Source organism: Naegleria lovaniensis (genome assembly GCF_003324165.1).
Source record: "Naegleria lovaniensis strain ATCC 30569 chromosome Unknown tig057, whole genome shotgun sequence".
Taxonomy (NCBI): Eukaryota; Heterolobosea; class Eutetramitea; order Acrasida; family Naegleriidae; genus Naegleria; species Naegleria lovaniensis.
The window spans coordinates 108592-129444 of record NW_025407879.1 but is presented as its reverse complement, the minus strand read 5'-3'; the positions used below and the strand labels follow the sequence as shown (position 1 = coordinate 129444).

General features: G+C 36.3%; 9 protein-coding genes across 9 annotated transcripts; 1 reads left to right on the top strand and 8 right to left on the bottom strand.

Moving 5' to 3' along the window:
- Nucleotides 1-153: 153 nt before the first annotated feature.
- On the bottom strand, nucleotides 154-543 carry C9374_012307 (uncharacterized protein; the record flags this gene model as incomplete). Its single annotated transcript, XM_044688059.1, has 1 exon — nucleotides 154-543. The coding sequence occupies one exon, from the start codon at nucleotides 541-543 to the stop codon at nucleotides 154-156; it is 390 nt and encodes a 129-aa protein (XP_044542492.1).
- Nucleotides 544-655: 112 nt separating this feature from the next.
- Nucleotides 656-2014, bottom strand: C9374_012306 (uncharacterized protein; the record flags this gene model as incomplete). The annotated part of the gene is made up of 1 exon (XM_044688058.1): nucleotides 656-2014. One exon carries the CDS (start codon nucleotides 2012-2014, stop codon nucleotides 656-658), a length of 1359 nt encoding a protein of 452 aa, XP_044542491.1.
- A 692-nt stretch (nucleotides 2015-2706) lies between these two features.
- On the bottom strand, nucleotides 2707-4914 carry C9374_012305 (uncharacterized protein; the record flags this gene model as incomplete). Its single annotated transcript, XM_044688057.1, has 1 exon — nucleotides 2707-4914. One exon carries the CDS (start codon nucleotides 4912-4914, stop codon nucleotides 2707-2709), a length of 2208 nt encoding a protein of 735 aa, XP_044542490.1.
- Nucleotides 4915-4973: 59 nt separating this feature from the next.
- On the bottom strand, nucleotides 4974-5894 carry C9374_012304 (uncharacterized protein; the record flags this gene model as incomplete). Its single annotated transcript, XM_044688056.1, has 1 exon — nucleotides 4974-5894. One exon carries the CDS (start codon nucleotides 5892-5894, stop codon nucleotides 4974-4976), a length of 921 nt encoding a protein of 306 aa, XP_044542489.1.
- A 247-nt stretch (nucleotides 5895-6141) lies between these two features.
- C9374_012303 (uncharacterized protein) lies at nucleotides 6142-11757 on the bottom strand (the record flags this gene model as incomplete). The annotated part of the gene is made up of 4 exons (XM_044688055.1): nucleotides 6142-6351; nucleotides 6441-6974; nucleotides 7148-10457; nucleotides 10577-11757. 4 exons carry the CDS (start codon nucleotides 11755-11757, stop codon nucleotides 6142-6144), a joined length of 5235 nt encoding a protein of 1744 aa, XP_044542488.1.
- Nucleotides 11758-12297: 540 nt separating this feature from the next.
- On the bottom strand, nucleotides 12298-13465 carry C9374_012302 (uncharacterized protein; the record flags this gene model as incomplete). Its single annotated transcript, XM_044688054.1, has 2 exons — nucleotides 12298-12476; nucleotides 12556-13465. 2 exons carry the CDS (start codon nucleotides 13463-13465, stop codon nucleotides 12298-12300), a joined length of 1089 nt encoding a protein of 362 aa, XP_044542487.1.
- Nucleotides 13466-14176: 711 nt separating this feature from the next.
- On the top strand, nucleotides 14177-15407 carry C9374_012301 (uncharacterized protein; the record flags this gene model as incomplete). Its single annotated transcript, XM_044688053.1, has 2 exons — nucleotides 14177-14664; nucleotides 14711-15407. 2 exons carry the CDS (start codon nucleotides 14177-14179, stop codon nucleotides 15405-15407), a joined length of 1185 nt encoding a protein of 394 aa, XP_044542486.1.
- Nucleotides 15408-15519: 112 nt separating this feature from the next.
- Nucleotides 15520-17480, bottom strand: C9374_012300 (uncharacterized protein; the record flags this gene model as incomplete). Its single annotated transcript, XM_044688052.1, has 2 exons — nucleotides 15520-16070; nucleotides 16247-17480. 2 exons carry the CDS (start codon nucleotides 17478-17480, stop codon nucleotides 15520-15522), a joined length of 1785 nt encoding a protein of 594 aa, XP_044542485.1.
- A 445-nt stretch (nucleotides 17481-17925) lies between these two features.
- Nucleotides 17926-19950, bottom strand: C9374_012299 (uncharacterized protein; the record flags this gene model as incomplete). Its single annotated transcript, XM_044688051.1, has 1 exon — nucleotides 17926-19950. The coding sequence occupies one exon, from the start codon at nucleotides 19948-19950 to the stop codon at nucleotides 17926-17928; it is 2025 nt and encodes a 674-aa protein (XP_044542484.1).
- Nucleotides 19951-20853: the final 903 nt, after the last annotated feature.

Below are 20853 nucleotides of genomic sequence, written 5' to 3'. Positions count from 1 at the left end.
TTTCTCAACACATTCGAAGCAAAAGCCAAGGTGAGACCATCCTGTTGAACAGCTCTCGAACAATTTCACGATCATTTCTAAACGTATCAGGAGCATTTTCAAGTGCTTTAGGATTTCGTTGAATGGCCTCCATAATAAACGATCGATTTTGTCTCAATACTTCAGAGACATATTTGAGTGCCTTTGCGTCCCATTGAATGGCTTGCAATACAAAATTTCGATTTGTCGAATCGATTTGGATGCATATTGCAAAATCCATCCTCTCTTTTTCACAGCTAGTAAAGCCAATTCTGGATCATTTCTCAACTCTTCCGAAGCATATTTGAACGCCATGTTACAAGCTTGAACTGCTTTCAACATGAATTCCTTATTTGCTTTCAATTCCTTCCCTGCAAATCGAATAGTATTTTCCAAACTATCTTGACAATGAGCCGTTGCTGTCAATACCACTTCAGGATTGTTTCTACAACACTCTCCAGCGAGTTGTAACAAGTCCGAACGTTTTTTCACAGTTTCCAACACCACTCGTACATTACTTTTCATTGGTGTGAACACATTTTAAACGCCATTGGATCTTGCTTCACAGCACATAACACCAATTCTTCATCTTGCATGAACTCTCTCGAAACAAAGTTCAATAATAAACCTTTTTGACTCAACATGTTTCGCACAATATTCTTCTTTGCCATACAACATGGTGTATTGAATTGAAATGAGTCAATGAATAAGGAAGTACTCGGCGCTCATTCACTTTCTCAATATTGTAATGAACATATTCAAAAGAAAAATTCTTTCGTTGAATCCAATCTTTAAAGTGTAAACGCTCCAATGAATTTTGTGTGACATTCCTTAAAAAGAAGACATGGTTGGAATTGACAAGTAATTGAATATTGGAATCGAGTGTGGTTCCTAATAGTAAAACATCTCGTTTCAATAATTTCCACTCTCGAATAGGTCGTATCATATTTGAAAAATGAATAAATGTGTTGTGCCATGGCTCTCTTCCATCGGTTAATGTGAGAAAAATTTTCAAAAGGAATGGAAGAGTCATGTTGAACTTGTTTTGGACATTTTCAATGTCATTGGTGCTTACAGGACCTTGTGCCAAAGGAAGAATGAGAGAATTGTTTTCTTGATGAAAATAATAAGTAAATTCACGAGCGACAATATTTTCACATGCTTGGTGAAATTTGGAACAGGTCAAGGCTGCCAATGCACGAGAAGAATCATCTAGAAAACTGATAATAATTTCAATCATTTCTTGAGGAGTGTCTGAAAGTGAATATAAGGTCCATGAATCTTGGAATGCTGAGCTGTCAGATGTCAATGGATGGTCATTCTTCTTGACTCTTTTACTTTTCAAAGGATTGATTCTTTTTCTCAAACAAATCGAATCATCTTGATCGATTGTAGTATCATCATGTCCAACACCATTCATACTCATCGCTTCAGAATCTTCTTCACCAAAATTGGAAGAAATTCCACGAGGTCTCTTTTTCAACTCTTCCGTCCCTTGAGACATTGTTTCATCTACTACTACAACCACTCGTTGATGATGATTCAATACCAATGATGATGCGCCAGAAGAGGATGATGGACTTGTGTGATTATTTTTCGAACCATCATTATTCTTTCGAAAGCCTTTCGAAGCGTCATTCCAACACGTTGTGGTTCCATCATCATCATCAGCATCATTCGAACAACAAGAATTTTCATCGAAGCTCGAAAAACATGTGTTCCATTCGTTCGAATTCTGATGATTCTCATCATTTCGATTATTCGACGAACACGTTGTGGTCGAAGAATTCCTTCGATCCGATTGCGTCAATGATGATGAAATTGGAGATGAAATAGATCGAGAGTTGTCTTGACTTGGATTCATGGAAAGAAAGGAATCATCATGGATGGTAGGAGGATGGTTTTCCTTTTCCGATTCATGATAGGAGGAGGATGCTGCATTTTGCTTCTTCTCCAAGTCTTGCTGTGGTGAAGCAAAATTTGGCGGCACACGCATTTTTTGACCTTAATGAGAATTTTTTTTTGTAAAGGAACGGAAGGATTGACAATTGGCAGGTTCATTCTTACGTGATGGACATATCTTGGTGTTAATTATGTTTGAAGATCCTTTTATAATATTGAATGTAATACTTGACGCCTTCACTGCCAATCGTTGAAATATTTGACTTCTTGCATCTATATAACAATGGAAATTGCGGAGGTATTTAAATATTTGAAAAATGACAATTGGTTTGTGAGAAGAGATCATGGTTAAAACTGATTGATCTTGGAAGGATGGGGAGGATTTTTCAAAGGAGTGGCACTGAAATTTGGTGGTTTGGTTTATTCACCACATTAAGCTGGTTGATCCCTGTGAACAATGCTCATTGTTTACTCTCATCATTCTCGTCTGTAATTAACAAGTATTCGTTCCTAGGATCATGGCTAGTGGTGTCCTTGTAATGATTGTTCACATTCTTTCCTTTATAGCAACAACATTGAGCACAACATGATACACACATGGCCAACACCAGTACCAATGGAATAGTGACTAATTGTGTAATTAGAAATGCATGAATCATGGAATAGAGATCTGGTTCTTCAGTTTTGCACTTTTTAGAATAGGTCAGAACTGCAATAGCTATAAGAAGACCAGTCATGGGCCAACCAAGGATTGCTACACAAATTTTGGAGACTCTTTCAACATTTCTAAAAATGCGATTGAGAAATATTAATCTCACAAAGAAGTGGCATATCCTGTAAGGAAAGCGAGAGTGAGGAAACTCCTCCATGTGAAATGGTTAAATATCTCAAATTTTGAAAAGTCTTCTGGGAGATTACACATTGTGTACAGCTCTTCAAGATCAATAAATTAATATTTTCACAATTGATGCTGCCTGATACTCGATGGAATGCTACATTTCGAATCGACTCATGCTCAAGACTGGTCAAAGATGTCAGTTTTTGAATATATTGTGGGGTGGTTTCGGCTATGGCTATTTCATACCCGCTGCCCGTTTCTTGTTTTCTTTCCACACATATAGATTTCACATCTGGAACTAAGGTCAGTAGGAATCGATCGGTTGAGGTTAAGGGATCACGACTCGATAGTTGAATGAATCTAGCCAAAGTATGTTTGGTGAGTAGATCGTCAAATTGATTATGATCGAGATGATGCATACTCTTCACAATGAGATGATCCACAGTAGTTCTTTGATGAAACATAAATGTTCTCTTGTTGTTGGAGCACATGTTCAATGTGGCACAGTGTTCCAAATCTATTTCCAATACGCAACGATTGGACATGATCTCATCATCGTCATGAAGCACCAAACTTGATAAACGGACGTGAGGAAGAAGTAGTTTCAGGTTGTTGCAATTTTGGAGATGGACGCTTCGAAGAGAGTGACAAGTCATGATTTCCGTCTTCTCAGCTCCTTGAACATGAATGGACTCTATGTGTGAATGATCTCTAAACGAAAATTCTGCACTTTGTTCATGGACCATGTTTGAGGTGATGATTTTAAATGTACGTAAACGCTCGTGCTGTGCAAACCAACCTTCTGCATCACTTCCTTTACAATTGTCGAGAGTTAAATGGGCCAATGAATCGAATGTTTCACGTTCAGGAATGTTAAACATTCGAAGATGCATACAGTGAAGAACAGGAGCTCGCATACCCTTCAATATCAAATCTTGCATACATCCTTTTAAATTCAGAATTTTCAAAGATGTAAATGAGAAGACGCTCAAATCAAGTGTTTCAGCACTTTGGTATTGAACCAATGTCAATTCTACCAAATTAGAGATTAAGCCCGTAAAATCAATGTTTGTGATTTCATGGGAAGGGCTTAGCTGCAAAACATTGAGAGATCTAAATTTTGAAATGTACTTGGTATCATGGTCGCCATAGAAATTTTTGAATAGTGCATGAAGGGTGTGAAAGTGTTTAGAATCTATGGAACCTGCTAAATCCACTGAAATCAATTTTTCAGATGTGAACACTCCTTTTTCAATTAATTGTCGACAAATGTCAACAAAAACTCCAAAATTATTTTGATTGTTCATCAATGTAATTCGTTCCAATGACGACATGTGTGCAACTAGTAATTGAACACAATTTTCAAAAACAATATCAACCGCAACATGTTTCATATTCATCCATCGTTTCACCGACATGTCTAACGAGCTCGTGATATTTGGTCTTGCTCCAAGCTTACCTGCTCGTTCTAATAGTATCAATTCTTGAACATTTGGAAAGGCCTCAACGAAATACTCTAATAACACTTTACAATCAAATAGTTGTACTGTGTGATCACTATCACCCGTCGATGGATCATTCAAATATTGAAATCTCTTTTCCAATACATTTGGAAAATTGAAAACCTCTGCTGAATAATTCAAACATAATCTCTTCACCACTTTTTTACGATCACATAAAACATCTATCATGTTCAATGCATTGAAAATGTCATCTTCCATATCGGGAATAAATTTTTCAGTTAGAGCATTGGTAAAGTGTTCCGAGAAGGAGGATTCTTCCTCTGGAACCATCATACTCATTGCCATGAATCGGGATCTCTCCACGCAACTCTGATAATTCAAAATTCCGGGAAATTCAAACACCACTGAAAACCATAACGATTCATTCTCATGCACAAACTGATACATCTTTTTACAGGAATATTTCAACGAAAAGAGGCTTAGCATTTCATTCAATGAAAATCGGGTGTTTCCAAATTCCCCTAAATAATCATCATGCTGATCATCACTACGTTTAAATAATTGATGACTCTTCCGATGAGAAGTTCGTTTGAATTTTGCTTGCTCCCGATCACGATCATTATCAAAGAGCTCTCCGATAAGAAACGAACAAATAGTACAGAGAGACTCGGTAGGAAGATCAATAAGAGACATTTTTTACAATGTGTACTTCGGAAGGGATTATTTTGAACAATGCACTTTGTTGAAGAAGTTTACAGAGAACGATTTGTGGTCTTATTTATTTCTTCTTTGAGTTGATCAAGGACTCGCAAAATCGATTGAATTTTCACAATTTGAGCTTTTCGTTGCTTCTTAATCCAAGAATTGTCTTGGAACTCTAAATTATCCAATTCAATGGTTAAATTCATCAATTCGCCGTCCAATCGTTGCAATGTTCTCAAATCTTGATTTTTCTGAATTTCCAAATTTTCGTTCGTGACATGTACCTGATTTTGTTTTTTGCATTGATAATTCGTCACAAATTCATCGACCTTATTCAACACATTTTCAATCTTATTCGAAATTTCAAACACTTTCCAACCATGCTCTCCTCCAAATCGATCTTTCATGTTTTTAAGTCGAGCAGCTTCTCGTTCTGGATCTTCGGTTGCGAGTTCATAACGACACGTTGGACATGAATTGTGATCCTTAATCCATGGCATGATACAATCTTTATGAAAAACATGTCCACATGGTAATCGTGTCAAGACTTCTTGTTCTTCAAATTCACATAAACAGACGGCACATGATTGAGTATTGGAAGCATCTTCGGAACAAGAACAGCATTGATCATTCATGATTTGTTTTCGGAAAGGAGTTAACGTAAAATTAGGTAATTCCTGAATGGCTCGTTGGGTAGTGGGTGTTTTCTTATTGATTTGATCTTGTTGATAGTTTTGGAAGGATTGATTGGCCAAGTTTTGGAAGAATTGTTGAGGATCAAAGAAGGCTGAGCCATATTGAGAGTGGTGTGGAGTGGCATTGGGATGAGACTGTTGTGGTGAGGTAAAGAATGGAATAAAGAAGGGAATGAAAAAGTTGGCATTTGGTGGTTGAGAAAAGTGAGGCGAGTGCGGAGAAGATGGCTCCATTGAGGATGGAGGAACATAAATATTAAAGTTAATGGTGAACATTTTGTTTCTATGGAAGGCTTGTTGTTAGAGATTGACGACTCTGCTATGATGTTGTCTTTTTTTTCACTTTTGATAAAATTTGAACGAACGAGGAGCGAATTTAAGTGCGCATGTGCTAAAAAAAAAATTCATGCGTTAGGAAGATCGGAATTAGTGCATCACGGAATTGCTTGAATCGGAAGTCTCGGAATGGAGCGGAATGCAAAGAATGAAACCATCATGATGAGATTGATCAGAATTGGAGTGCCTACTCGAACGTTTTTTCTTCAGCCAATTCGTCAATTTCTTGAGAGGTCAATACTGCTCGTTCGTGTGCCTTGTCACTCAACAAGTAAGATTGCATGACTCCTTTTCCTTTCACTTCAATTTTTCGTTCTTCAAATTGTAAATCCAAATCATGAACTCTCTCATAGGTGGAACGAGAAATTTGAACTCGTCCTGGCAATGATGTTGATTCCTGATTTCAAAATTATATGTGTGTATGTCATTGTTATTTAAATAATAATGTTGAACATTAAAATAAATCACCTCAGAGAATATACTCACCATTCGAGAAGCAACATTGATGGTGTCTCCCCACAAATCATACGCAAACTTTTTCGTTCCAATCACTCCTGCTACAACAGCTCCTGTGTTGAGTCCAACTCGAATATCCACTTGATGAATGATATGATCAGTTGCTGAAGTTGTGGTGGGTGACATTAAATTATTGTTCGATGAAGAGTTTGAAATTAAGCCATGAGTATTTGAATCATTTCCTGCAGATGAACCAATCATTTCCAAAATCATTTTGTGATTGTAATTTCTCACCACTCGAAAAGTTTCCATGGCAAATCTCAACACTCTTTCTGCATGATCACTGGCTTGATGCAATCCTCCAACACAGAAATAAGCATCTCCAATCGTTTTGATTTTTTCCAATTCATACTTGTCAGTCAATGAATCAAATCCATTCACAATATCACTCAACATTTTCACTACTTGATGTGCATTCATGGAACTTGAAAGTTTTGTGAATCCAACCATGTCAGAAAAGAAACATGTAATATCTGGAAGCTTTTCTGCAATAAATGTTTCTCCCTATTTTGTGAGTGTATCGTTCAATTTTGTGAGTGTATAATTCAATGTTAATTCCATGTGAAATTGTTATTCATGGCCATGACATTATGTGATGAATTTCATTATTAATATTTGGAAAAGAATAATATTATTTCAACATTTCCACAACAGTATTATAATATCTAAATACTTACATTTTTCAATTTTTTAGCCACTGATTCAGGTAAAATATTTCTCAAAAGATTCTCTGAAGTTTTCTTTTCTTCAGCAAGAAGTGAATTTTGTTTCTTCTCAGTGGTAATATCCTTGATGAAACAAACGAATACTGGTTTTCCATCAAAGGTAGTCCATGAAATATTCAATTTCGCTGGAAATTTCGTTCCATTCTTTCTCGAACATTCAATTTCCAATGTTTCACCACTTACAATACTTCCTGTATTGTTTTTCATGTGGTTCAAAGAGGTTTGAATTCTTTCCTTATTTTCTTGTCCAAACAAATTCCAGAGAGGAAGTCCAACAACTTCATTCATATTCTTTCCAAACATTCTCTGTGCTGATGGATTGTAAATATCGACAACAAATTCTTGATTGCACAATACAGCTCCATCTACCGTTGCATTGAGAACGTTTCTAACCTTGTCATCATCGTTGATAGTACCATGTTTTTTCTTGCTCCAGTTGAGCTGATGGAAGAGAATGTAATTTCTGAGAGATTCTTTGGCGTCAATGTTTTCAACTTTGACATAGTTTAACATCATTCTCAAGCATTGAATTTCAGAAAAATGTCTTGAGGTTCCTCTCACATACATATTCGTTATAATAGGAAGAAGCACCAGTCCAATAACACCAATGATAATCGTCCAAGTTTGGCTGTCATCCCTTTGAACACTTGCAACATAAACCTCAATAAAATTCAGCATTCCATCTGTTATCTTATTACAAGCTTGATATACACCTGTGAAAAATTGATCAAACACTTTAAGTACATCTTTTTGGGAGGAGGCATAGACTTCATTAATTTCAATAGACTTCAAAAGAAAGCTATGAATTAGGTCATTAAGTCCAACACATTTCGAGGAAGTAGTAACATTGAATTGGGTACAATTACGGCCTTTGAGGAGAGTGTCTATTTCAGAATATTTTCCAACAAGAGAAGGCTTGCCATTGTTTCCAAAAATTAAATGATCCCAATATCTCTCTAAATTCGTTGTTAGAACATCGATTCCTTCATGATAGTTTTGGGTTTCATTTTGGCTAAGTAGCAACTCCGAGTTCATAGGATACGTATTAGGTGTCAAAATTCCAAAGGCATAAATCTCGCCAATATGTAGCGAGGTAATTTGTGCAGATGCAGCTACATTCACGGAACCTTGAATGTTGCCAATAATGTAATTTGCATTGTTTGTTGTTGAGATGGTCACGTATAAAATAGGTAAAGAGCACAACATGAATATAACAGTCAATAGACACACCAAAATGGCGTTTCGGAGCATTGGATTTTGCCATAAGCCATTACTGACATTAGATTCTTGATCGTTTGCCTTAATTGAATGATATATCTTTCCAATAGCTTCTTTAGGAATCGACTTTTCAAACAGTTTAACAATCTTTCTAAGTTTAAACGAAAAAACGCTCTGCAGCCCAGCGATACCAAGGCAGAGAATGGCACCCACAACGAGAGATGAAATGCAGTAGTATATAAAACTTCTTTGATAGGTAGTAACAGTACCGTTAACATCATCAGAAATTTGGTCACAAAACGTTCCAAAATTCTGCGACAAGGTACCTCTGTTATGCCATATATACATCAATAGAAAATCCGTCAGAAGAGTTCTGTTGAAATCATTTCCTTTCAACGATTTCAATGTCTCTGAGTGTTGCAAAAAGGAATTAGTGAGTGTTGAAATGCTAATGTTTCTTGGGCGAGGATTGAGATAATATCCGTATAAATTTTGATGAGGAATTTCAGGATAATATACCATAAATGAGTCGGCAGAATATTCAAATGACATGTGAGGGTCCAATTTTCCATCCATAGCCATTGACTGAAGATTATAAAAGGAACTTAATGCTAAACCTATTCGTTCTTGGTAAACCTTGTCATAATCACTGGTGTTATTAATACCCTGTGATGATAATGATACAGGAATAGTGGAATATGTTCCAAAAAGTGCTGAAACAACTTGATGAACTCTCAAATCAGAAATAATGGCCAGAGAACGAGCTGAAGGAGCACATGCTTTTTGAATTGTGTTTAAATCTCGTGTGGCTGTATTCAATGTCACAAGGGCCAATACCACTTTTGCTAAAAACAATAACCAAAGAATTGTGCTGAATGTGAGAATGATAAAATATGGCAGTAGATTGTTCTCAGCTGTTGCAATAGTCGACTTGTACATGAGCTCTTTTTTCATTTCAGGGCTCTCTCCAGCTTCAGATAACTCCAGTTGATCGGAGTCCTCAATAAGCTCCTTAGATATTCCTTTAAGTCCATTTAGGCCAACAATATTATTACTAACACTAGCACTGTTCACCTGAGCCAACGGTGTCACTCTATTAGCAATATTACGGGTAATGGTCTCCATTAACATACTGCTAGCGCTAGCTCTCAACAGCCCTGTTGAATGTTTAACTAGAGACATAATACTTGGCTTTTCGTGACCTCTTCTTGCATCCTCATCTTCAATACTTTGAGCATCTTGATAGAGTTCAGATGCCTTGTCACTGTTGAAGAGAACTTCTTCATTGAATCTTGCATACAATCTCAACACACTCTTTTCTTCAGAGAAGAGTTTCATCAAATTTTCAAAAGTCTCTTCACACTCCATGATGAGAGAGGATGCCACTCGATTGATTTCCAACACTCTATTTTCATTGACGGTGTCATTCATTAATTCTTTCCAAACCAATTTTCTGCATTGAACAATGGTGAGTGTATCTTTTTCAAGTCGATTCAACATTTCAGACATGTCCAAAACTGTTGAAAAATCTTTGGAATCACCTTTCTCTCTTCGAAGGGAATCTTGAATTTGTTTCAACTTTTCTTTCAACATGAAATTCAATAAAATTCCCATCTTTTCATTCTTCACTCTTTTCAAAAGTGTTTGAGAATATTCAAGTGAAGAAATGCAATATGATTTTGGTGATTTTGTGAATGTGACTTGACGATCCATATCCCAAAAGTAAGCACACAATAAACTTGAGGAAACGAGAAGATTCTTGTGTTGAAATCTTTTGTGTTGAGACACAGATTTGATCATACAAATGGCCATATCCTTGTCTGAAAATCCAAAAGTGTCATCATTACCTTCATTGCCTGAAAATATACAAAATTTGAGAAATAATTCCAAATTTCGAATTTGTTTTCTCTCTTCCATGTCTTTAAAGAGAGCAATCGCTTCCTTCTCAAACAAGTTCTTGATGGCTTGAAATCTTTCTTCAGCTGAGAATCCATCATCAATAATTAAGACTGCACATTCAACCACTGCTTGCATGATGGTGAGTCTGTGTATTGAGATGACATTCAACCGGTATCATATTCAACCATTGCCATAGATATGTCAAAGAAATTCATGAGAATATAAGGGTTCGTTCTTTTCAAAAAATCATTCGATTCAACTCACCTTGTCATTTTGTAAAGAACTCTTGTATAAATTTCAACAATGAAAAATCCAATCAAAAATCCAATCAGAAACATTCCAAAAGCTGATGTTGCAAATGCTAAACCCATTTCCCATTCATTCTTTGAATTCACAAGAAATGAAATCAATGGAAACACACAAATAAATGTCTTTCCCAAACATAAAGCACCAATCAATGAATTTTCATATCTTCGATAATATGGAAGTAAATACAAGAGCATGACAAAAAGTGTGAATGAGAGAAGTATATGAAGAATACTCTTCACAAACATGAATGAATTTGGAATGATTGCATTCAATGTGATTTGAATTTCTGAAATGACCAAAACACTTCCAATGAAGAGTGAATTGTCTGAAATGAATGGTCTCTCATTTCGAATATGACAATTTCCCAACACGAAGCAACACACCATGCTGCTCAACATTAAACAAATAATTCCCAAAAAGTTCAAAACAATCAATGCAATATTACTTGAAGAGAAACACATGTAAGATGGAAATCGATTCAAAACTTTTTGAGGTTCACTGAATCCATCAAAAGTAACTGAACTTGAATAATTGCAATCAATGAATGAAGTCATCAAATAAGTCATGACCAAATGTCCAAAATAAATTACAAATCCCAATATTTTGACCAATGATTGAATGGTCTTGATAGAACGATCTGCTTTGTGATAAACTCTTGATGTATAGAGAAATAGACATAATATTGAAATGGATATGAGAATACATAAAGAAGATAATGCAATGGCAGCTTCATATGGAATGGCATTGAATGAGAAAGTGACCAAATAATTGAAAGCTCTCCATATCCATGAACCATAGAGTCCAAAATTATATTCACCTTCAAGTCCAATCACAATGGAACCAATCCATATATAAATATACAAGGTCAAGATCATCAAGTAGCTCTTCCATCCGTGTTTGCTTTTCGCATCAATCAATACGAGCAGTGTTGAGGAAATTACATCTTGAATTTTGGAGAGGACTTTCTTAGTAACGGTATTTAAGCCAGTACCACCCATATTCGTTGATGATGCAGCACTGAAAGAGTAAGCAGACATCGGCCCCGTAGGATTATTATTTACAGGCTTGAAAAAAGTTGGTCCTCCGAGAACGACATCTTCTCGTTCCTTAGAAGAACTTGCTTCCGAGTCAGTCATGATGAATATATGAAACTATCTTCTCCAGATTCAGAGGAGTGTTTCAGTGTAGTAGTTGTAGGGGTTGATATATCTCTAGAACAAATACAACAATAATTAGGCTTTGAAGTTGTTTGAAAGCAACAACGCTGTTTTTTTGGGGAGTGTCCCGCCACACACAGAAAAAGTCAAAAGCTTTCTCATCTCTCATCCAATCCGCGATAATTTACTAAACTTGGGCTAGTATCGCGGATTGGATGAGAAGGGTCTTGATGGGCATCTCATTTGGATACTAATGATCATTTCCATGATGATATTACTCTTGATGGGCATTCAAATTGACAAGACCAATAATATCAACATCAATTATGAATTGGTCTTGTCAATTTGAATGCCCATCAGTTGCGGTTATTACAAAACTACCTAACAATGTCAACTGAAGGATTAATATATTGTTAATATGTAATTGTTATGATGACGAAGGAACAAAGATGAAAAATGATGACAAAAAAATTGGTGTTGCGAAATTGTATGAATTTTTGTTTTTTTGTGTGGTGTGCACTACTTGAAAATGTGTACAACATGGACACTGTAGTCACACACATACAATTCTCCTTCCATCTCGTTCAAACAAATTCCACATGGATATTTAAATTGATTGACATATGCTGAGCCATAGGTGCCATACGAGGTCACAACAGTTCCATCGTGTTTGAACACTTGTATTCGATGATTCCAGCCTTCAAGAATCAAATGAGAGGAAATGTATTTTTACACATGAAACGCGTAAAGAAAAGATGGCATGCTCATAAAACTTACCATCACTCACAATAATGTTTTTCGAAACCTCATCAAACAATAGTTTCAAAGAATTGTTCAACTCGCCAACTAACTTTCCATATTTTCCAAATGTTGTCACTCGAGTCCATTCTTCATTTTCTGTCCTTTTCAAAATTTCTATTCGGTTCAATGGATGTTTTTGGGTCACCAATAATTCTCCATGACTATTGATAAAGACGCCTCGTGGACTATCAATCTCGATTCGCTTGATAAAATCTCCTGATATTGAATTCAAAATTGCTATACAGTTACTCTCGCTGTCACATACAAATACCTCTTTTCTATGATTACAAACCGCAATTCCTTGAGCAGACAAAAATGTATGTGTTGTTTTCCAGATGTAATCGAACGGTTCCTCGCCTCTTTGTTCTTCCAAAGAATATTCTAACAATCTTCTCAAATCATATTTATATACAGCATCACCATCGTCACAATCAAAAAGTAAAGCGTCATTCGTATTTCCTTCATATGCTTCTTCAATACACAAATATTTAGGCATTGGAGATATACATTGGATGGAAGATATATACTCCTTCGTCTTCAAATCAAATACTTTTATCCTATCATTATTCAAATCACTAACTAATATACAATGATGATTATAAGATACAGTGACATCAAATGGTCCGTCAAATTGATCATTTCCATATCCAGGAATCTCTAGCCTGCCCAACGTTGCAACATATTTAAAATCTGTTGAGAATGATTTCCGAGCGCCGGCTGATCTCATCTTTTCTTTGAATTTCCGAAACAAGTCATCGTCGTGGTGATGAGCAGAAAAGTATTCCCAATCCGTGATTGTCATAATCACGTCTGACGTTGGTTCATTTTGGTTGTCATCTTGATTGTTGGTACAACCATCTCGGAAGGAGTATACTCCTTCATTCATTTTTGTTTTAAATGATTCAACAACAGTGAATACACTGTCTAGTTTTTCCAAATTCAGTCTTTACAGTATTATACAATCCATAGAGAAAAATCATCATCCACTTTCCGAAATTGGATACACATCATTCACCATATTTCTCATCTCTCTTGAAATTCCAATATTTAATATTACGATGACAAGAGAAGCGCAACTGAGATGAGAAATTTAGATTCAGAATATTATGAACTCTGAGTGGTAAACAAAAAAATCATTTTTTTAAAAAAATTAAGCTTGTTGTAACAAATGTTTCTCGAAATGAGAAGATGCATTCATCAATGGAGAATTTTTTCAATTCCTTTCTGGCAAGATTGAGGACGGGAACATGTTCATGAACAAGCCAATTCTAGCCGATAGAATTTATTTCTAGTTCTTATTTCCTCTCTCGTCCGAACCGTTCTTTCAGAGATAAATCCACAAGACTTTTGGAGCGATTTCGCTTTATGCTGTTCCTGATAGCCTGAACTCCATCTCTTGCCATTCCTTATAAAAATGTAGGTGAATTCCAAACCAGTATTTTCAACAGTGGTAATGATCTCCTCGATGAGGAAAGTGGGTGAATAATATTTTAACGTGATGGATGAGCAGTTGAGCTGTGTTCATAACCATTATTTAAATGAGAGATTTACGGGTTGTGTCTTTTCAAAATCCAACAACAAACAAAATCCCTTTCTGATGACTAGCACTTTCACAACACAGCAGCTCTCGCAGCAAGAATTCCACAGTTTCTCTCCATGGATGCTGGCTTTACAAGGTGTGTTGCAATCAAACAAGTCGACCAATTCCACGTCGTCGTCGTCATCGACTCTTCATCCAATGACTCCACTGGAATTGTACTTTGTGTTGAACTTCTCCACCTGTGCACCCTATATCATCATTGAACTCCTTCTTTTCGTGTTATCCATTGTGATTTACATTTACAAGTTCAAGACCATGAAAAGGAATCAACATGTGTTGTTTATCATGTTGTTTGTATTGCAAGCGGTGGTCGTTGTGGATTTGGTATTGAGAGTGAATAATGAGGCCAATGCGTATGAATACAGTCGATTGTCATCAGGAAATGCTGACTATCTATTGTCAGGAATTGCTGTTGCGCATCGTTGTATCATTAACTTTATGGTGTTTTGGCAATTATGGATCATGTTCTTTCTGTGTACAGTATTGTAAGTATTTGTGAAACGGTCAAACAAATGTTGACAACACATTTAGTTTGCAAATTTGCCGCCAGACTTCTTCCATTACACCAATGGTATACAAAGTATTGAATGTGACAAATATTACAACCATTGTCGTTATGAGTATTTTCTATGCACTTCACACTCTGTACAATATCATTTCTGGTGCATTGACTGTAGAGGGAATTGAGACCGATCCTAATATCATATTTCCTGAACAAGTTACATTGATTGTTACTGCAGGTGTGCTTTTCTTTGCCTCGACACTCATCTTCTCAATTTTGCTGAATATTATCAGTTACAAATTGGAAGTGGCTCTTTCCAATAGTGTGACGAAACTCAAAGAAATGATGCAAGGAAATGAAGATTTTGTGAGCAAGGAAATTGAAAATTCTCTCAAGTTCAAACAAACAACTTTAAGAAAGACAAGACTCATACATGCTGGATTGTCGATTGCTCTGTTGTTAGAAGCTTTTGGATTTATTTGCATTTCCTTTTACTTTTTGAGTATTTTCTTTGGATTTGTTTATTTAACTCTGTCGAACTTTGGAATTTTTATTTTCATATCTTTATTAATTGGAATTAATGCACCAATGAAAGAAGTTCAACAATTCTTCCAAATTAAAACTGTTGAGAAAGAAGTTACTAGAGCAGTAAATACCACCAACAATACCAGTAGCAATGATAGAAAATCAACCAAGATACAGGCCGGAGACGCTACTATTGTGTAATGCCAACATCAAACGCAATAAACAAAACTCTTGCAACTTTCGCCACTTTTGGAGAACAAGTTTCAAAGAATTTAATGTAAAAGATTCCACGTTTATTACTACACTGTTATTATTAAGTAATAACTGTTGGCTCGTTTCTTCCAGTAAATTCATTTAACTTGCTGACAGTAAGGGCTACATGAGCAAGTGGCTTCACTTCGTCCAATGGGTTTCCATCCAAATGGTCGGCACTGTACTTCTCCATGTACACTCTGATAGTAGCTCCTGCACTTCCAGTTCCAGATAATCTGAAAACAATTCTACTTTGATCGACCAATTTGAAAATCATTCCTTGCTTTCCTGTAAAACTATGATCGATTGGGTCCTTGTAGGAAAACTCTTCACATGATGCAATATTGAGAGTTTGGAACAATTTCTTGGCTTCCTCAGATAATTGATTATTTTGGAATGGAACAATATAAGTGTCTCTCATGTGAGACATCATTTTGTTGGCTCCATCAGCGCTCACTTCTTCATAGTCATATCTGGTGTAGTAACTTCTACCGTACTTCTTCCAATGATTTTTCACAATGTCGGCCACAGAAACTTTTCGATTTTGAGAAACAGCTTGTTCATTTTCAAAAGCTAAAATTGAAAGCCAGCTCAATACAGCCCACATTCCATCTGAAATGTTTTCAATAAGCAACACATTTCATTAAAACGTGAATGGAATCCAACATGTTTTATCACAACCCATTGATCATATTGAATCAAACAAGTAAAGACATGAACCATTCGATCATTCATCAACACGCATGATAAATCATGAACCATTCATCAACACACATGATAAAACATACCTTTTTCTCTAATATGATCACTTCCTGTTCCAAATGATTCTTCTCCACAAATAGATAATTTTCCAGCATCAAATAAATTACCAAAATATTTCCATCCAGTTGGAACTTCATACATGGAAACACCCAATTCTTTGGCAACTCGATCCAGAGCAGTACTTGTTGGCATGGATCGAGCCAATCCAGCAATTCCCTTCTTTTGGAAATATGGAATACATTTCTGAGCATAATCTGCAATGATCGCGACTGAATCTGAAGGTGTCACAAAGAAATGTTTTCCCAAAACCATGTTACGATCTCCATCTCCATCGGAAGCAGCTCCAAAGTCAATATTACTCTTCTCATCTTTTAATACTCTCTTGACTAATTGTTCAGCATAGGTAAGGTTTGGATCTGGATGGCCACCTCCGAAATCTTCACTTGGAACGTAATTCATGAGAGCATTCTGTAAATCTGCTCCCAATTTCTCATGTAAAATTCGTTTGGCATATGATCCTGTCACACCATGCATGGCATCAAATAATAAATTAAATTCACCATATTGTTTTCCGATTAACTTTCTAATTTTTTCCATGTCAAATATTGAGCTTAACAATTCATAGTAATCATTCACAGAATCAACAACACTGACACGGAAATGTTCATCAGAAAATACAAAATCCACAGATCCCTTTCCATTCTCTGCTTGAGACAAATCAATCTGTGGAAATTCATCACAAGTAAAGTATTCGGAAATGGTTGTCGATTGTTCATAAATTCGATCAGTGATCTTCTCTGGTGCTGGACCTCCATTGACACCATTGTACTTGATGCCCCAATCATTATTAGGACCTCCAGGATTGTGTGAAGCAGTCAAAATCAATCCTCCCAATTCTGCCTTTCTCTTTCGGATGAGACATGACACAGCTGGAGTTGACATGATACCATTCTGTCCAATCACTGCATGGATTTTAATTCCGAGACGGACAGCATTCGAATACAAGATTCTGAGAATGGTTTGAATGGCTGTCTTGTTGTAATAACGACCATCTCCTCCAATGACCATTTGTAAATAATCGGTAGTCGCATTCGATGGAAGAGAATCCTTTGCGAGAATGATATTGAGTACAGCTTGAGTGAAATTCTCGAGAAAGTGAGGGGTGTTCTCGACAAGCTTAACCTTCACTCGGAGGCCAGAAGTACCCATCTTTTGTCCCGGAATGGGTTGGGTTGGTTGAGATTTAACTGTGAGAGGCATTGGCGTTGATGATGTGATCAGATGAGTGTGTGATGATGATCAATAATATTATATATATGATACAATCAAGTGAAATTCAATGGCGCTGATACTACTGTTGTATCTGGATGTTTGTACAATCGTAAATTGATGTTGTTGTATGCAGGAGGTGAAGATCGAAACAGTGAAATGATCGGCAAGCTGTGAATTTGTTTCGGATCGACTTTTTTTTGGTTTCTTTTCAGGAATTTGTGGCTTAATCCTCATTTGGTCCTCGAATTTGATGAGTGTAAATGTCATGTGCGTGGTTGTAAAAATTCAACATTATGTCCTTTGGTAAGTCACCTTCTTTGAGGCTTCTTCAAGATTCGGTGTTAAGCCATGTTAACAATTAGCCCAATTCATGATGTATCAGACCCTGGTAAATTGTTGGCAAACGAATATGATGCTGAAATGTGTACATTTCTTACTCGTCGTCACTTGCAATTCCTGTAAATTCATGATAGGCATTCTTGAGAGAGACATTTCCTGCATGAGCATTATGAACTTTCTGAATTAAGGAATGAGAAGGGGATGGAATGGAACAAACTTTGTTTTTGTGAGATGAGTGTGTATGTGACGACGATGAAGTATTTGAATGGGTTCCCTTTCTTTTGGCATGCTTGGTGCTGGTAGTATGAGCATGTGGATGTTGTGAAGGAAATTTTTGGATTTCACTCACACTTCCATAATTCTTTCGTGAGTGAGTTGTGCTGCTTGTGGCCGCTGATGGAGAATCACTGGCTGATGTTTCTCCTTCCATGTCTTTTTCAGTGCCATTGTCATCGTCGTATTTGTTGTAATCGTGATGGTGAGGTCGTTGTGGATCGTGTGGATGTTGAAAATCGACTTCCTCTGTGCTTTCATCCCAATGCGAATAATAGTTTTGAGCTTTTTCTGACATGTAGGAGATGAGTTTTTGTGAAGTCTTCTTGAGTGTAGGTGTTTTTGCGTTTTTTCCAGTAGTGATGACGTCTTGAAATTTTGCGTCATCGTTGCTATGATGAGTATGAACTGTGGTGGCGGAATGAAGCATGGATAAAGTTCCCATCTTGTATAGGGCATAATTCAAAACTAATAATGGAATAATTTCACCCAATGAGTAGTAACAGAGAATGGTTTGCCATTTGGTTTCAAGCCATGACAAAAACATTTGTGCAATTAATAATCCTGCTCTTCCTAGTAAAACAATAAAATCTGTCAAGGTCACCACCGATACATAGATAATAGTATAGAGTGAAACAATATTTCTCGATGAACTAGCTCGATAATTTTTCAAATGTCTCCTAAACAAGGTAATTCCTAATATTATGACAAGTAGAGCACAAATGATAAATAAAACAGTCGGCACGGAAACTGCCACAATTTCTATAGCACTGTATGGGGATGGATTGGTGTAGTCATTATTGTCAGATCCTCTTGGATCGTCTCCAGAAAATTGAAATAATAAAAGTGAATCATTCACCAACATGGTCATGTACATGATAAAATTCACAACAAAGAATAACGTCTTGAGAAATGAACTCGCTGTTAAATAATTCAAAATAGTTCTGATTGTTTTCTTTCGAATAACTTCACTATTTTGTTGATGATATTCTGAAGAATGTTCAGATTCCAATAACCCTGTTGCTTCTTCTTGATTGGTTTCCGAAATTTCAGAAAGAAGGGGCTGTTTTCGAATGGACAAAATGGTCATTTCAGTCCAAAAGAAAACTAACATGAGCATGAGTGATGAGTAGACATATCCAGGAAATGAGCTAACCAAAATTAAGAGCTCTCTATATTCCGAAAAATCTGGCAATGAAGCTTGCACTGCTAATTGTGTACATCGAACCAATGACAAGATCACTATGAGTGCAAACATTAATCTCTTATCAGAAAATGTGCTTTCTGGTTTTTTAAAGGATGAAGATGATGAAATGTGAATTGTTGTTGAGGAATCATTATTATGATGTCCACCACTACTGGTCATTCGTGATCCAATTTCTTCCTCTCCACTACTAGTATCATGTTGGTGATCTTTCAAAGAATTATCTAAACGCTCATTTTCATCAATCTTTTCCAAATTGGATTCCAATACAGCATGATTAGACTCTAAATTTGAAATGTGTTTGACTGGTTCATCAACTGTCCTTGTATTATTTTCTTTCAGATTCCTCTCGTCCCACTTAGTAAACTTAGAGGATTTCTTATTCGTCGTTGTAGGATGATCATCATTTTCTTCAAATTGTTGCTCATGATTGTGTTGGTGATGATGATTGGATGATGATGATGAATTTCCCGTATAACGAACTCGCCCAAATCGCTGAGAGATGAATTTTGAAAATTTCCTTCGTTGTTGAAATTCCACGTAAATAATTCGTAAAAGCAGCGCAAGGCTTGTAATTCCAATCAATCCGTAAATTCCTGATAAGGTGGAATAAACAATTACATTGGGTATCGGAATGGTCATGTTGTGTGTGCCTGGTTCAGAATTTTCAAATGATCTATAGATCTATTGAGATGATGATTGTTATATTTTGTTGTGAGCTATATATTATGATCGAGTTCCAATGAATGGCATTATATTTCAAGTATAGTATTGAAGAAAATTGTTCAAAAAGAGAGCGATTAAATTTCAGAGAGTTGATCTTCTTGGTCGTGATGCTTCTGCGGATCAATTTTTTTTGGCTACCGTTCAAACAGAAACGGAGTTTACAACAACGAATGGAAACATACTCTTATGATTTAATATTAACACTTAAAGCTACTGTGCTCCTCTGGAAAGGGCTTGATGAATCGCCAAATATAATCTTAGCATGTTCACTTCTTCAAAAACTCTTTCTTGAATTGGATCCGGTACACAAAACGGCGCATCCACCAATCGACTCCTTTCTTGCTGATTGGAATTCTCAACTGAACAAGTACTCATGTCCATCCCTGCTGTAACCATCTGATATCCATATGCAAGTATGGGTTCTGGTTGTACGGGTTGGCGAGTTGTTATATTTTGGCACCTTACACCTTACACTTAGTGTCAGTGCTGTTTGCATTTGACACTTGAGTGCCAAATGAATGAAGTGTGATTTGTATTTGACACTTGAGTGTAAGGTGCTATTTGTATTTGACACTTGAGTGTAAGGTGCGAAATGGATGTTGATTGAAATGGAGGTACTAGTTTGTGAACCTAACCATTCTACTTCGTGTTCATATAAAAAGGTCAATAACGAATCTATCAAACAAAAAAAAGGCATGATTTAATCTCATGCATCTACTTTCCTTACGTATGTTAGCTTGGACCTTCGTATGAAAGGAGTTAGGAGGCACAAAAGATGATATGTTCCTTTCATTCACGATGATAGACTCAGCCGTTAAG